Source organism: Pseudopipra pipra, chromosome 5, assembly GCF_036250125.1.
Source record: "Pseudopipra pipra isolate bDixPip1 chromosome 5, bDixPip1.hap1, whole genome shotgun sequence".
Classification (NCBI taxonomy): domain Eukaryota; kingdom Metazoa; phylum Chordata; class Aves; order Passeriformes; family Pipridae; genus Pseudopipra; species Pseudopipra pipra.
The window spans coordinates 15530529-15547578 of NC_087553.1; the positions used below are offsets into that span (position 1 = coordinate 15530529).

The 17050-nt window shown below is 44.9% G+C and overlaps 1 protein-coding gene across 2 annotated transcripts; it reads left to right on the forward strand.

Annotated features, from left to right (window-relative positions):
• The first annotated feature begins 7198 nt into the window (after window positions 1-7198).
• Window positions 7199-14787, forward strand: ETFBKMT (electron transfer flavoprotein subunit beta lysine methyltransferase). Of its 2 annotated transcripts, none has more exons than XM_064654649.1 (4): window positions 7199-7496; window positions 9712-10147; window positions 13003-13133; window positions 13865-14787. In XM_064654649.1, exons 1-4 carry the CDS (start codon window positions 7214-7216, stop codon window positions 14227-14229), a joined length of 1215 nt encoding a protein of 404 aa, XP_064510719.1. In that variant the 5' UTR covers window positions 7199-7213; the 3' UTR covers window positions 14230-14787. The 2 variants fall into 2 exon arrangements, with proteins under 2 accessions (XP_064510719.1, XP_064510720.1); XM_064654650.1 differs by lacking the exon at window positions 7199-7496 and adding an exon at window positions 7521-7711.
• The last annotated feature ends 2263 nt before the right edge of the window (window positions 14788-17050 follow it).

Consider the following 17050-nt stretch of genomic DNA (forward strand, 5'->3'; position numbering starts at 1 on the left):
AAGCCCGGATCCATGCTGAGCAATTCCAGCAGTTCCCATCAAGCACATCCTTTGGGGGGCGGGAGCATTTGACACTGTCTAATGTGGCAATGGGCTATTCCAACACCTCCCTCCAGGCTGAAATTCAGCTATTACTGGGAAAACCCAATAAAAAAAAGTATTTTCCCAGCTCAATCAGAGCCACTGGCTTCCTAGCACTCAACACTACCAGGCAGGGATGAAGGCAAGAGATCAGTAGTAGTCTTTGGTGCCAGGCACTGACAGTGTGTCTGCTCTGACTCTGATGTCAGCCCATGGGTGACAGTGAGGGGAACCAGCCTAGAAACACAGCCTTGGGATAGTCAGGAGGAGGAGGATGGCTTGGTGGAGGTCCATGAATGGGCAGGGTAGGACTGTGGGGAGATAGAGACCAGGCCTGCAGTGACATTGCTGGGGCAGGAACTGGCAGCCCCAGGGGTGCTGAAATACTGTCCTGTGCTGTGGGCAAAGTGTGGGGAGGCCTGGGGGGTAGCCAGGGCCAGTAAGACCCCTTAGTGCCCTCAGGGCCCTGATACTCAGCACATACAGCTGAGATGTGCTGATTTCAGCAGTGGAAGTGCTTACTTTCTTGTCTGGAAGATAAGCCTGTCTGCTCTGTTTTTCTTGGGCCATTTATTCAGACTGAGGATTAGTCTACCTGCAGGTGGTCCTGGCTCCTCCAGCACCAGGTCACAATGCCACAGCTGAGGAGCTATGCTGCAGGGTCACAGTGACACTGCTGCTTCCACTCCAGCTAGATGCAGCCGCTGGCACGAAGCTGGACACCTCAGCTGATAAAACTCAAGAAGTGACAGCACACAGTACAAAGTTGGGGGTTCTCAGGCTACCTTTGCCATTGGGAGCCCCGGGGCTGTGACCAGGAGGCATCCAAGCAGCTCCACATACAACTTGTCCAGGCCTGCAGGTAGCAGATCCAGCTGGAAGCAAGCCCACTCCCAACAAGCCATTTGAGTGTCACTGCACCATGTCCTCTGCTGCAGTGAAGGAAATTGCAGTTCACTGCCAATGCACCAAGCTTGGAGAAGAAGCTTGAAATACACCAGGACATTATATATTGGCTACTCTCAGCTTAAATTGTTCTGCAAACAAACCCCATAGAATCATTTAGGTTGCAAAAGACCTTTAAAATCATTGACCCCAACTATTCATCTGGGCACATGTGTGTTTGAAACCTACTGATACAAGTGACAGAGTTGCCTGTATCCTAAAGGAGAGGTATGCCAACACCCCTTTTCAGAGGATATGCTACATAAGTATGGATGGGAAAGCCAGGGGAACTGACACTTTGTCTGATACCACTGAAAACTGAGAAAAGTTTCAAAGACTGAGTTTTTTCAGCCCCTTGTGACTTTCCCATGCCTCCATGTGCATAAATAGCAGCTATTCTGTCCTTGGTCACATCGAATTTCAGTCACTCTGTTCATCATGAGTGGGAGCTGACTGGTGCTGTGGGTGAGTTGTGTTTCTATTCCTTTAGGCATCCTTGTAGTGGTATCACTTGTTTTCTGTGTCCCCTGGACATTAGTGCAAAATAGTGAAGAGCAAATTTCCTGACTTAGCATGACCCTGACTCACAAAGAGGTTGCTTGAGGACCCTGAAATCCTCCCAAAACGCAACAGCAAACATCAGCCAAAAGAGGAGGCATATTGTGTCAGATCCTTGGCAAACAGCTTCCTCTAGATGCTCTGGAGAGTAAGCACCACCTGTCTGTCTCAAATCTCCATTGTTTCCTCTGTCCCCAGGTCCAAATGTTTGGCAGACTACCATGTCAAAGGTAAAAGGAAGAGTTCTGCTGGTGCCGGGCTCTGAACACCAGTGGAAAACTAGACAATTTGAATTGCAAAACTAACCAGCTGCTGTGAACTGATGCAGCTCCTTGAAAATTTGATTTGCTTACCTTCTCCCTGGCACCAATGGCTGTTAGCATGATCCTTCAAATCAGATGACCAGAGGTACTATGGCTTCAGGGTTTGTCTCTGGAGCAAGCCAAAGCAATTGCTCTGCTTAGAGAAAAGAAAATAAATTAGACAGAAGAAGAATTAGTTGAAGAAGAGTTAGAGGTTTAAACATGGTAGTGAATCCAACCTACCTGGTAACAAAGAGACCTAAGCTTAGGAAGCATTGCTTGCATTAGGGCCCCAGCTGGTGGCCATGATCTCATGTTCCAGACTAACTGTTGGCTTAGCTCTGGCATTTGACTTTGTTTCTGCGTGTCTGGGAAAAGCTAAGGACGCATAAATACACTGAAGTCATGGGACTTGCATATTGCCCTTGGTACACCACATATGGAGGGAATGTGGGACAAAGCCACAGGGACGGCAGATGGGATGAGTTTTACTGACATAGGAAATCAGGAGGGATGAGGACATGGAGAATGTCTTTGTTTCATTCAGGAAAACTTAGGTAGCTACAGGTTATCCAGAGACCAGATGGAGACGCTCCATGGTGCTTAAGCAGCCTCTTTCCCTGGCTGTCCATATTCACTCAGCTTCCATCATCTTCCTCTTTAAGGGCTTTGCAGGAAAACAAAGAAAAAAACCCCTAAAACAATGAGAAAAAAAAAAAATCCCAACCAAATGAATGCTCTGATGCCATTGTTCAGCTCTGATGCCATTGTTCAGCTCTGTCTACAGTCCTTCCTGTAAATAAATCTTCCCCCACCTTGGGCTAGCTCCAGAGCTGGCCCAGACTTGTGGATACCCAAAAGCTTCCTGCAGACTGCTGTGACCCAAACCCCTGCCCTCCTGAGATAAGACACTGGCGTGTTATTAACAGAAAGTTATTACAGATGACCACAGCAGCAACACAACGGTATAAAAAGTATGACATGAATAGTTTGGTTTGTGGAAGACCAAAGTGAGCTACAAATAAAGCCCACTGCAAACTGTCCACCACCTCTTTCAGTGTACTACTACAAGTAGTTGTGTCATCAGAAGTGGCTGGGCCAACTAGTGGCTGCTTCCTCTTAGTTGCTGCCTGTGCTGCAATCTTTTTGCTGTGCAAATAAAACTATCAGAGCACCTGATGTTTTTACAGGACACAACTCTGGACATGTTCGTTAACAACAAATAAGTTCATCAGGCTGGACTGCTTCTGTCTAATTTTTACCCCATGGCAAGGTTCAGTCATGCTGGATGATTGTCACAAGATATTGCTGTGACCTCAGGAGCTCAAGGATCATTACTGAAGAGATATATGAGAGCCAAAGTCCCACCAGCTCAAGGAGACTTCAACGGTTCAAAAACAGGACTTGAAAAGACATACTCTGTATTTTAACAGCAAAACAAGTGTCCAAACAATACACCAAAAGAAGCACAAACCATCTGACTGTGCATCTTTCCAGTCTTCATTCATGCTATAAAAAATACTCTCATGTCTGACCATGCATGAACACAAGCAGTCAGCTAAAGCCAAGCATACTTTAATCACACACATGGACAAAAGACAAAATCAAGAATGAGCTCAGAGATAAGAGTTTCAACATCCCAGTCTCACCATCAAGGCTCTCACAGGGACCTCTCACGGAGAAAAACTGAATCTGCAGTGGCACAAAGGTCAGATTAATACAACTTCTCATTTCATCACCCCACCTCCACTTTGAAGAATAGTTGCACATCACAAATTCCCCTATCTTGTATCTACCACTGCTAGAAGGTACTTGATGCCTTCATCTCTGCCTGCTGCTGCTCTTTCCTGCTCCTAATGTAATGCAGCTGCCAAGGCAGTGGGGAAAGATAATCCTATGAAGAGAACATCTAATGCTTTCAGGACACATGACATATAATATGTGATTGTTGTTATGTTAAGATATTATTCTTCAACTGCAAAAGATGTCTTGTTATTCTGAAATTGGATTCCAGCTGAAGGCACAACAGCATAATTGAATTGTCTCTCCCTTACCTAGCCAGAGCTCTCAGCCTCAATTTTACCTTAGCTCCTAGCTAATGAATCAGCTACGTTTTGATAATGACTTGCTCTCACAGCCTCTGGGCAACCACAAATTGATCCTGATGTGCAAAAACCCTGACTATTCATACTGAGTTGTTGGGATACTTTTTACAAATCAACAGCACTCCGAATTAATCCATCTTCCCTTCAGTCCTTTCACTGCAGTAAACTGGAGCAGCTGGCCTTGTCACCTGTACCAGCTGGAAAAGAGAATGAACAGCTGGGTGCTGAACCACAGGCTTGCCTTCTTTTGAGTTTAACCTTTGTATCTGTGAGGAATCATGAGCTGAGGGCTTGCTAATGTGCAGGTAGCTCCCCTCTGTCTTCCCCTTCTATCTGTCCTTGTGCAGCTCCATTTCTTTGTTATTAATTGGCTCAAACAAGATTTCCCCTGAGATACAGGCAGTTGTATCATCAGCCAGTAATCCCCTAATTCCCTTGGACACGCAGGAGTCCCTTGTGTGTTACTCTATAACTGTATTTTGCAAGTGTTGCACTCCTCCATGATATGCCAAATCGATATTATGTTATGATCAAAGATATCCTTGTCCTCAGAGAGAATTCCAGCACAGTTATGGTAGTTGGTTGCACAGGATACCGTAGATTTGAGCAGCAAAAATTCTTGAGATACCACCATCTAAAGCAAAAAGCCTTTGGAAATTAAACTTTTTTTCTCACGGGGGACAGACTTTGCTGAAGTAATCAGCACAAAGCATGTTCTGAAAGTCTAAGTGGTTCCCCTAGACTTTAACAAGAGGGATGGCAGCTATCACTGGTATCAGAGCTTTCTTATGTCATGCTAGAAGTCTATACAATCATAACTAATTATTTGTAGTTAAATAAGAAATACTGGATTTCTGGTTTTAACATTCCAGCCAGTGTTAATGGGAAGCAAGGACTTTACCTCTCTATTTTCACTTAAGCAATCCCTCATCTGGGAACAGCCAGGGACCATCTTTGGAAGGTTTGAACTAGAGATCTTTAAGATCCTTTCCAACTCAAACCATTCCATGATTCTTACCTGCCTCAGTGTGATGCTGGTCTGTGTTAGACAGCAGTGACCTCACTGAGGCCCCCATAGCTACTGAGTAAAATCATACATGAGGGGTTTAAAAAAAACAGACCTGAGAAGATATTTGTTACAATAGTAATCAAAGAGGCTGGAGATCCAAGTGAAAAAGCTTTCCTGTTAGATTTCTCTGAGAATATTCTCAGGTATAAGATAAAATGTCCAAGGTAGAGGTGTATCTTCATCTGTCAGCATGCTTAAAGTTGGTACTGCATCTTACATGGCATCCTGAGCTGATGTTGATAATGATTTTCCTGTTACATTACTGAGTTTTTTATTCCTTGCATGGTGGTGAATGTCTAGAGGGCACAAAACCCCATGTCCTGAATTGCACATTTTATGCACAGTTTTAGGTATTATGACTGTTTTCAATGTCTCCCTCCTTGGAGAGGACCAGCAAGAGCTGCTGAAAGACCTTTGAAAATTCAGTTTCCCTTAGGGCTCCAAGAAATAATGCCCTTCCTGAGCTTAAAACACGAAAGTCCACACCTTTATACAATTTGAGGGATCATTTCTAAAAACACCGAGTGTGAGTCCTGCTTCCCAAGACTAAAAGGCATGCAAGTATCCCTGTAGCTTAACATATCTGTGGATTTCAGGCTCCTTCATGTGGCAGGTGCACACCAGCTTCTGTCTGGGTCTCAGACACCGTGCAGCCCAACTTGGAGGGATCACCTTCTCGTGGGAGACTGCGGATTATCCTCATTTAAAGAACAGGTCCTGGTTTTTAAGCAGCTTTCCCACCTTGGAGAGCACCTTTTAATTGCAACAAACCAACAGGTCACTAGATGGCCTCGTAACCTCAGAGATTTGGGCAGATCCAGGCCTGGGCTGAGAAATCGCCAAGTTTAAAACCCTGGCATCCTAAATGCTGCAGAATCATCGCCTCGGGCAATGCACAAGAGCCTTTTCAAAACGCAGCCTGAGAAATTTGAGACGCTTTGTCCGATAGGGCAACTAGAGAATCACATATTTGTCACTTGTCAGAAGCTGCTTGTATTTCCTAAATCCTGGTAGATGGGACAGGAGATGGGGCAGAGTTGGTGGGAGCTGTTGGAGAGTCACAGGTGTGACTCCTATTGAGTCGTTGGGATACTCCTTGGATGGAGCCAATTAGTCAATATAACAAAACTGGCTGTTGCAGGAAGGACAGCAAACGACCAGCGAGCAGGGATCCCAAGAACCACCTTCAGACCCAGCCTGGCCTTACTGCACCCTCAGGAGGGGCTTGGGCTTGGCTCTGGCACTGAGCCCACCTGGGAGGGAGGTGAGCCCCTGTCTGGGTGGATCCCTCTGTGATGGTCAGCGGCTGGCAATGGGAGGGATGCAGGTACGTTTGGTTCCTTGTCCAGCCACCAGTGAGTCGCAGCCACTGCCACATGAAAATCTGGCCACTTTGAGGCCTCAAAGGAAACACCACTGTTCGTAGGCTGTTGGGCCCTTACCTGCCACAGAGCTGTACCCTCCTGAGGGACAGCAGCAGCATGGTGCTGTAAAGGAAGACCCCTCCCTCCTGTCCACACTGGAGAGGGTCTGGGGTGGAGGGAAGCGAAGGGATCTGTAGAGCAGCAGAAATATGAATGGAATGGATGGAGCACGTGGAAAAGGAACATGCAGAGGGGTAAACAAAAGGTCCAGCTTGTCTGAGTAGCAGAGTCGGCACTGGATGCTGTTTCGGTGGCCGGTGCCTGCAGTAGCTGTTGCTGCCTCAGAGAAGCTGGAGAGCTCTGGCTGAGCCACACCGGATTGACAGTGGCCTTGACCTGACGTGCAAAGGGGAAAAGAAATCCACATAATTTTCTCTGCTGTCAAATCCAGACGTGTTATCACTCCCTTTCCCGAGTGGATTTTTATACACATTTTTAAACACAGAGCTAGTTCGACTCTACAGCTACCTGAAAGGTTGTAGCCGGGTGGGGGTTGGTCTCTTTTCCCCCCAGTCAGCAAGGCAAGAGGGCATGGTCTTAAGTTGTGCCAGGGGAGGTTTAGGTTAGATATTAGAATTTCTTTACAGAGAGGGTAATCAGGCATTGGAATGGGCTGCCCAGGGAAGTAGTGGATTCTCCGTCCCTCGAGCTTTTTAAGATGAGACTGGATGTGGCACTTAGCGCCATGGTCTAGTAACCACGGTGGTAGTGGATCAAGGGTTGGACTTCATGATCTCGGAGGTCCCTTCCAACCCACCTGATTCTATGATTCACACTAGCGCAAGCCTTTCAGAAAGGCGATCTAAACGAAGCAGGAGCGCAGCAAGCGCACGGCGCCGACCGGGCAGCAGAGTGGGTTCAGAGTGGGGCAGGCGCTGCAGGACGGGAAGGAGAACCACCGCCGGGCACCAGCGGAGCCCTCAAGGGCGATGCTGCCGCTTTAAGGGCGGGCGGGAGCGGGGCCTTCCCCGGCCCGGCCCCGGGGGCGGTGGCGGAGCAGCGGCGGCAGCAGGTACGTGTGGGCCGGGGCTGCGACGCCGGGCCCGCCCCGCCGGGGGCGGTGCGGCACAGCAGGACGGGCTCGGCGGAGGTCCCGGCCTTCCCAGCGCTCCAGCCGGGAGCTGCCCGTGCCCCCCCAGAGGGGAGCCCGGCACGGGGGGTGCGGGGGTGGCGGCGGGGCGGCCCCGGTTTGCCCCCCTCGCTGAACCGGGCGGCCTTCGGCCCCGGGTAGGTCTGGCTTACCCCCGTGGGAAGGGGGTGGGGGTGTCGGTGCGGCTGGGCTTTGGAAGGCGCTTGCTGCCTTGGGAAAAAAAAAAAGAAAAAAAAAAGCTTAAATTGCATAATAATTGGTGTTTGGTTTTGGTTTGGGATTCGTTCGGTTTTTGTTTGTTTATTTTTGTTTGTTTGTTTTGTTTGGGGGTTTTGTTTTTGTTTTGGTTTTTGTATGTGTGTTTGTTTTTTGGTTTGTTTGTTGGGGGTTTTTTTCGAAGGTGGGGTTTTTCTCGTAGGTTTTGCTCGGTTTTGTCCCCTTTTCCAAGTTCTACTCGCCCACTGATTTTATTCCCAGCAAGATGGGCAGGCCCTGCAGGAGTGTCAAACACAGGGATATCCATCCTGCTATCCATCTGGATTTTATTCCCAATAAGGTGGGCAGGCCAGGAGCATCAAATGCAGGGATGGCCATCCTGCTATCCATCCTGATTTTATTCCCAATAAGATGGGTAGACCAGGAGTGTCAAACGCAGGGATATTCATCCTGCTATCCATCCTGATTTTATTCCCAGTAAGACAGGCAGGCCAGGAGGATCAAACACAGGGATACCCACCGTGCTATCCATCCTGATTTTAATCCCAATAAGGCAGGCAGGCCGAGAGTGTCAAACACAGGGACAGCCATCTTGCTATCCATCCTGATTTTATTCCCAATAAGGCAGGCGGGCTGGAAGTGTCAAACGCAGGGATATCTATCCTGACACCTTCCCTCTCACTAAGAGCTTGAGCCCAGTTTGGCATTTTGAGCACAGAGCTCTTGGCAGGTGTTTCTCTACCATCGATTAATTTCAGGAAAGTAACCATCATGGCAGGCATTGCAAAATAAACACTGCGGAGCCTCAGCCCTGATAATTTGCAGCAATTCATGGGGAAAAGCCAGCATACAGCATTAGCTGACAAGATTTATCTCTCAGATTGATTGCAGTTAACATCATGCTTCCCTTAGGCAGAAGAGGATTATACTGCTCTGCCTTCAAGAAGGAAGGGATTCATTAATTACATTCATTAATTACATGGACTCTGCTGAATGGAAAAATGCAGTATGTTCGAATGTGTGTGTTTATTTCTAATAAAACCACAAAGCCTTTAGCCAGTGATTTAAACAAAGACTTAATGGGAGTATCAGCCTCAACAGCAAAGTGTTAGGGAATGGAAGTTCACAGTTTAACATTTTGGCAAGTGGTCAAATTTACCAAAGCCAGTACCTAAAGCAGAGGCCAGCACACAACAAAAACACCCCTAAACACATATGGACTTTTACTGAAGTCACAGACAAATAAAGAGAAACAGAAGTAATGAAATACAAAGTCTTAAAACTTCGTTTTATTGGCATATTTTTTCTGTTGTCCCTTAGTCTAGCTTTTTTTTGAGGGCAACATGCACAGCTCTGGATGGTGAAGTGGTCCACGATTCTTCTCTTGTGAAAAATTGGCAGAGGTGGGCAGAATGATGGAGCTCTGCTTTCTGCTATAGCTGACAGCAACCACCTGAGACTATTGCACTGTAACACTAACTGATCCTTTAAAATACAGACTGAAATGCAACAAATTGGGAGTACTCTGATTAAGATCAGTTTTGCTATGTCCATAGGCCCTGCAATGCCAGAGCCCTCCTGCAAAATCTGAATCCTGAAGATTCAATGGAAGAACTTGAAATGAGAGTAGATTGTAGGGGCAGAGGGAGGGAGATGTTAAAAGGCTACATTTAATTTTTGCCTGTATCAGCTGTCCTAATAACTGGTTGTTTCTCAATGGATATGTTCATAGTACTCTCCTGAATGGGTCTCTTGAAAGCTTCTTCCTTGAATACCCCATCTTCCAGACTTAAAAGACCCTGGGCAGGGGCAAGGCACATGTTTGTGGTCACACAGCAGCACAGTGACCTCTCCTTCCTAAATCCCTGGTGGTGCAAAGCCTTGAAAAAACATCACTTATGGAGCATTTTTCTCCTCTCAGGAATTGTCATCCATCGCTATGAAAAACAACGTCCTGTGAGTTTGTTTCAAGCTTTCTGCTTCATCAGCCTGCTTCAGATAAGCTGTGCTCTGAGCTCTCCTGGGGAGGGTTCGTCTCCTTGGGGAAGAATGGCCTTCCATGGCTGGAAGTGGCTCCTCCTTTTGGACAGGCAGAACTTCTTTGCCAAAGCTTGGAGTAGCAGGAGGGGAGGCTGGAAGCGCTGTTGCCATTGGAGTGCTGGCAAGTCTCTGGACCCCGAGGTGAAAGCATTTTTGGAGGAGAACACGGAGGTCACCAACAGTGGGCACCTCACACCAGAGATACGGCTGCGCCTCCTCACCCCTCGCTGCAGGTTCTGGAGAGAAAAACCCGACCTGTGGCCTTACGGGGACCCATTCTGGGCAATTTACTGGCCAGGAGGCCAAGCCCTCTCCAGGTATGCAGCACTATGCACCATAATTGATAAGTCCAGTCTGCTGCAGGCCAGGATGTCAGACCTGGCTCTGTTTGTAGTGATTCCTAGCAATGTGTATTTGCCTGTTGTGAGGGCATTATCCATACCCCTCTCTGCTTATACAAGAGCACTGCAATCTCTGCTGGTTGGCAGTGACTAGCAGCTGCTATACAGAATAGCTTACATCTCTTAAGTAGAAATCTGTTGTATGCAGTGGCTGACAGTGGGGCTGAATTTGGATCCGTGGAAGGGCAGTGCAGTTGCCATCACAACCTAGTGAAATGTTAATTCTGTCACTCGTTTTTGCTCCAAACAGGAGGATTGTATTTTGTCATAATGTGTGGGGGGTTTTTGTAGGAGACAGACAGGAGTGTGGATGTGCATATGGTCTGGTGAGAAAAGTACGTTTGTGCTGCTGCACTTGGAGTGCTGGTTAGCCTGAATCACTCTCCTCAACTAGGATTTCAGCAGCCTTATTGTCAAGCCTTACTGTGGGTGTCTTTTAGTCACATCAGAAGCCACATTTTGTTTTTGGCTACTGACTGTCAAAATGTCTTTGATGTTCCTGATTCTCAGGAATTAGTTGGAGTTCTTTTATTCTGTAAAATCAAATCTCTCACTTTGAACAGCAGAAAAAGTTCTTAATTTTTACAGCAAAGAACAAGCTGTCAGACAATCCCCACAGAGATGAAAGGGAAGGATCTGAATTGATGCTCTACTGTTTATCTGCGGCAAAGCATAAATAAGAAGGTGTTTTTGTCCAGGGAAAAGATGAGTCTTACTGTTAAATTGTGAGTTGCTTAGCCACGTAGATTAACTACAGTGCTCCTGAACACTGGGTAAATAAATTAGATAAATTAATCTCTGTATTTTGTTATCATATGATACATATGCCTCATATATTTGGGTAGCAGTAATTATCTGGCAGTTCACTACTTTACTGTCTTACTGTTTAAGCACTTTTTTGATGTATAAGGAATGTCAGAGATTAGCTGCATAATCTGGAAGGTAAAAAGGGAGCATGACAACATACGGCTGCTTCTATAACTGCGCTCCTTTCACAGTTGGCATTTCCACAACATCAGGAGTGTCCTATTTCAAGCTACTCCTCTTGGTGTAACCTAAGATACCTCGTTAGCCCAGCAGGGCAGACAGCAGTCTCCAACAGCAGCTTGATGCACTGTGTGCGTGCCAGGGGATACAGCTGGGTCCAGCTGTCCTCAGTCGCTACAGTCATCAGCAGTAACTCAAGAACCACTCAGATGGAAACAAGGCATTTGCAGCATTAGGCAAGATCATGGTCTACACAGATTACTAGTGGAAAGTCATGGCAAATCCAAGCAGAGTCACTAAATAGGAGAAACAGAGTACTTCTGTGGAGACCTCACCCCAGTCTTCCACCCTTGGTTGGTAAACCAAGCCCTGTTGGCAAACTAGGGGCTGTCCTCAGTGACAGGACCCGAGGGAATGGCCTGAAATTGTGTCAGAGGAGGTTTAGGTTGGATATTAGAGATTCGTCATCCAGAAGGTGGTTGGGTTCTCCAGGGAAGTGGTCACAGCACCAAGCCTGACAGCATTCAAGAAAGTGTTTGGACAATACTCTCGGGCACATGGTGTGGCTCTTGGGGATGATCCTGTGCAGGGCTAAGAGTTGGACTCAATCATCCTTGTGGGTCCCTTCCAACTCAGCATATTCTGTGATTCTGTGAACAATGTCCTCAGTGGAATATTGCCAAACAGCTGAGCTGCTGAGCCTCTACACAAGTGTCCTGCACTTAACACTCTTATTGGGCCTTTGTGCCATTCCTGCTGGTGCTACCAGGCCCAGACATTTCCATTCATCCATTCCCTATTTACACCAGTCTTAACATTTCCATTACAGTTCGCTGCATTGAAATACCCCTGCAAAAGCTGTGCTTACCAGTAGCCCCGTGCGAAGACTCAGTCTTTGCTCTCCCTGCCAGAATATAACACAAATGTCGTATCCTTTCCAGTTTCTATTTCAACAGAAGTTATGGAAATTGGTAGTAAATTTATGGTAGCTTTGCAGTAATTCATTTCACCCAGGGCTCTTTTCTCTGACACTGAGGGCCTTCCCCTTCACAGCCAATTGAATGTCAAGGCAGTTGTTAAAGTTCTGAATCTTCTGTAATGGCTGTAATATGATTCACAGTGTTTAACAATAACTGCTGCTTGCCTTCTGTCAGTTCCCCACTTCCAGCCTAGAGGTTTTAGAGGATTCCTTTTGGCATGTGTCAGCAATTAGATGAAGATACTCCTTCTGCTCACCACAGCTCTATTCTTTTTCTTGGTGCGACTCAGGAACAACATTAAGCAGTTTTGAAGTATTTGCATCTGTGTCTTCGTGGCTCAAGAAAAGAAAGAGGAGAAATTCCTCTTCTTCCAAGCAGTTGCATAAGCAGCACTTCAGGGCGATGGGCAGGCAAAATATTCACTGTGAATACATCATGTTTCTTCAGGCAGATTGTTTTTAATTTCTACAGATCCTTACTTTCCTATTTCTGATATATTCTGATTCATTGTAGTCACCTTGCAGTTTGTGTCTAGAAGCTCATCTGTCAGAAAAGGAGCTGATTGAAATAAAATGCTGCTTACTTGGCTGGATTTCTTTTCATTTGGAGGGTGAAGTAAGGAAGGAAGATTTTCTTGATTTTCATATCAGCAGAGGCAAATAAGGAGCTATGTACCAGCTGCACATGTGGGATAGTGTTATTAAGGTATCACACTTCATTACATGTATAAGAACTCTTAGTGTAACACAAACTTGAGACATTTGCATCATCTTGTTCACTGCTTTAACAGCTTTTCTTTTTCAGGTACATTTTAGATAATCCCCGCGTCGTTAAGGGACGATCGGTTTTGGATCTTGGAAGTGGATGTGGAGCAACAGCAATAGCTGCTGTGATGAGTGGGGCATCCCAAGTCCTCGCTAATGACATCGACCCTAGTAAGGGCTTTTTTCTTTTCATCTCTGTGTAAAGATACTTATTAATTTTTAAAGCACCTTTAACAAGGACTTTTCTTTACTCCATTTGGGAGAAATTCAAGTTCCAAACAGAATTCTAAGAATGCTAAGAAGAGGAATGGATTTTGCCAGTATTAGAAGCTGGGTTGTACCAGCCTCTCTTGGACCAGTATATCTCTATAACACCTTAGAATGAACAAACAGCAAAGTTTCTGTCAAGTGTTGCCTATATGTCAAGTGTTGCCATCATGGCTGCTTTGGAAGAGAACTCCAAGTGCAAACAGCAAGTTGGCTTCTCTATAGGACTGTAGCATTTTCCTGTACTTTGATGTTAGGACCTAGATTTTGCCTTTTCCCTCCAGACTTTTCCATAATTCACTTATGAATTCAGTTTATTCATAATGTACTTACTCATTGTTTAGGGAAGAAGTATATCCATAGATTAAGGCAGTAAGATATCCTAATTCAGTTCCATGATTGTTTTCCACTGGTATCCATTCCAGGAATAGTTCTTCCCTGTTTCATGGTGTAATGGGAATGAAATTTCATCACTCTATGCCAGATTTTAACCCATCATGAAAACTGTGGACGTCCCTAGATAGGATAAACAAAAATATTTAAGAGATGAAATTGAAAACTGTCAAGGAAATTTGTAAGGGGGCTGAGTGGCAGAATCCTAAAATGTAACTTTCATTTTGCTTTGACTTCTTCAGTTGCAGGAGTGGCAATGATCCTGAACTGTGAACTGAACCACCTGAATCCCTTCCCCATCACCATTAAGAACATCATTAATTCAGAGGCCGGCAACTGGGACCTCATTGTTTTAGGAGATATGTTTTATGATGAACAACTTGCTGATGGTCTGCATCAGTGGCTGAGGAAGTGCATCAGGATACAGCAAACTGAAGTGCTGATTGGTGACCCTGGCAGGCATCAGTTTTTAAGCCACAGCATTCACAGTCATTTGCACAAAGTTATAGAATATTCACTTCCTGAGTACACTAGACAAGAAAACCATGGATTAACATCAAGTATCGTCTGGAGTTATCAGCCCTCAAATGGCTCAGAAGACTGTTGAAGTTGGCTTTGTAAGGAATTTTGTCTTGCTTGGTTGGCTTTTTAGTGAGTATGTAAAAAGAAAATGGGAATTAAACACAGTACATTATTTGTTGATGTAAAGCAGATTCCTGTACCTTCACTGAACTGATTTGTCATACTCACTGAGGCTTTTGCTCCATTTGAGGTAAAAGCTACATGCAAACTGTATTCAGAGGGGCCTGCACTGAAGTGCAGACCACAGATGAATCGCACGTAAGAGTTTGCATGCTTGATGTTTTTTATGTATATTTGTGTCTTGCTCTCTAACAGTACTGTGAAATGTTTTGGATGTCCAGTACACTGCTGTGGGAAGAGGGCCATGGCTGACAGACTACTGCACTGCTTTCACAGACTTTTGTGGCTTATTTATAGAGAAATTATCAGTGTCCTTCGTAAAATTCTAATTCATAAGAGATTAATAGCTCTTAATATGCTCAAAGTGCCTTGCTCCTTTTCTGGATCTCTCTTCTGAATGTCAGAGTAACTAATTTAAATCTCCCTTTTCCCCTCTATAATAAAAGCTTACTCTTCCTTCAAACTGCCTGAGTTATTATGTAGGAGTTGCACACAAACCTAAAATAGCTTCTTGACTGGTAGCCAGTGTAGAAGTTTTTAGTAAGTGGAAAGTACCTAAATAGTACTAGCTATGGGGTAACTTGATCATCTAGAGAGTAGGGTGAAATTACCTACATATCTGAACTTTGCAAGGGTAAACCAGGCAAACTATCACCTTGGGAAGCTGCTGAGGGATGAAGAAATCTTTCCTTGTGTGACAAACAGAATATAACTAAATAAAAACAAGGAATAAAAGTCTGATATAATTATTTTGCTCTTCTCTTGAGGAGATGCTGGACAACAAGCTCTAGAATTATTCTCAGTTACATCTGCCAAGAAAGAACTGTCTGCAGGGTCAAAAAAATATTGTTCCACAGGTAAGAGGCTGTAACTGCAGCCATTTGAAGAAACCACCACTGTTTTCAGAGCAGTCTTGCAAGAACTGTCCCCTTTAGCAGTCAATTACTGAATAACCATTGATGGGGAACTAATACCTGCACAACCAACACAATGCACTTACAACTATTCAAATACCAGGTTATGTGGTAGAAGCTTATAAGTGTGAACAAGTATGTGGTAATCACTCAGAAAACCATGGTATTTATGAAGCAGAAGGCTTAAGAGCACAGTCAGATGTACATGGTTATGTAACAAGTTTCCAGAACTACCCAAACAGATGTCTTACAAACTTTAATCACCTGAACAATATGTGAATATTCTGCAGTGCTCACCCAACATTTTGCAACAGTAACAATATCCAAACAATACAGAAATAGGAAGTGGTAAGCACATACATGATGTTCTTCTCCCACATCACCCAGTGCTTGCCAACATTTGTTGAAAATTACTGTGATTTAACCTGAATCAAAAAATACTCCAGTAGAGTTATGCAATTAAGAAACATGTAAAAGTTCTACTGGGGAAGGATTTAAAGTGACTTACATTAAACTTTCAAACCTAAAAATGTGGTGTTAACTCGTTGCCCTGTTGTACAGATTTTTTAAGCACTAAGTTAGGCATTTAGAAGAGGCTGTAGGGGAAGATGGTAAATCTACACGCCCATTTAAGGACACACTATAGGCTGCATTTGCCTTCGACATAACAACATGACAAATCCAAGGTTACATTAGCAAGGGGGAAAAGGACAACTTTGCCAGTGAGGTTAGCAGTAGTATTGTCCCACAGGCAATTTTTTTAAGTGTCCTGTGCTATTACAGAGTTTGGTGGTCTTCCACCTCTCGCTGCTGTACATAAGCTTAATTTGTAACTTTCTTTCTGGATGTAGCACTTGGGAGTCTGGTGGCCACCACTTTGTAATGTAACATGAATTGTTACATGCCAGCATCAGAGTGAGGGAACTGGACTTGTTCAGCTTGGAAAAGACAAGACTTCAAGTAAAGTCTGAGCAGCCTGACCACACCTACGAGGAGGCCATCAGGATGACAGCCAGGCTCTACCAGCGAGAGGAAGGGTGTTGACACAAAATAGGGTCAAACAGGACAGAAGGAAAAAAATTTCAGCATTAATACAGTCAAGCAGTGGAATTAGTTGCCTCAAAGAGTTGTGAAGGCTCTGTATCTTCAGTTTTTCAAGACTTGGCTGGATAAAGCGTGGACTAAGCTGGTTTGGGCTTTGAGCTGGCCCTACTTTGGGCAGGAAGTTATACTTGAAACCTCCCAAGGCTCCTCCCTTCTTCAGTTAACTTTCAATTCCACTTAGTCTTTTTGTGGCAACCTTCCTGAAACCAGGAATGCTTTACCCATTGGACACAATTACTGAGCCTCTCATTGCTGCTGCCTAATCAGCTAGATGGATCAATATCAAAAATAGTGCAAAACAAATTTATTGCCAACTCATGTCCAAGAGTTCAAAGGAATGATGGGCCCTGATACCAGGGACTACACAGGGTATAAAAATAAACTTAGCCAAAAAAAAGGAATAAAACTTGGTAGATTAGGTTATTAATCTATCCAGTGCAAGGATCTGCTGCAGTTACAGCTTTCAGATGCTTGTGGATAATGTAGCAAAATCAACTCCTGTTTGCAAGAATGGTTTGTGCTGGTGCAGCAGTACCTACAGGGATCACAGGAACACTTTCATCACTGGGCTGAGCCATGGTACTCCATGCAACAAGAGTAAGGGATTTAAGCACTGGAGTTGGAAAATTATGCTTTTAGTTACACTTGAACAACTTTTCTAAATAGATTTGCTCTTTCATGAACCATATAATCACAAGAACAAGATCC

Excerpts from the sequence above, each read along its gene's own strand:
- ETFBKMT (XM_064654649.1), top strand. The coding sequence starts at position 7,214 with ATGATCTCGGAGGTCCCTTCCAACCCACCTGATTCTATGATTCACACT. Across the intron at positions 10,148-13,002 it reads GGAGGCCAAGCCCTCTCCAG|GTACATTTTAGATAATCCCC; the intron begins GTATGCAGCACT and ends TTTCTTTTTCAG. Across the intron at positions 13,134-13,864 it reads CGCTAATGACATCGACCCTA|TTGCAGGAGTGGCAATGATC; the intron begins GTAAGGGCTTTT and ends TGACTTCTTCAG.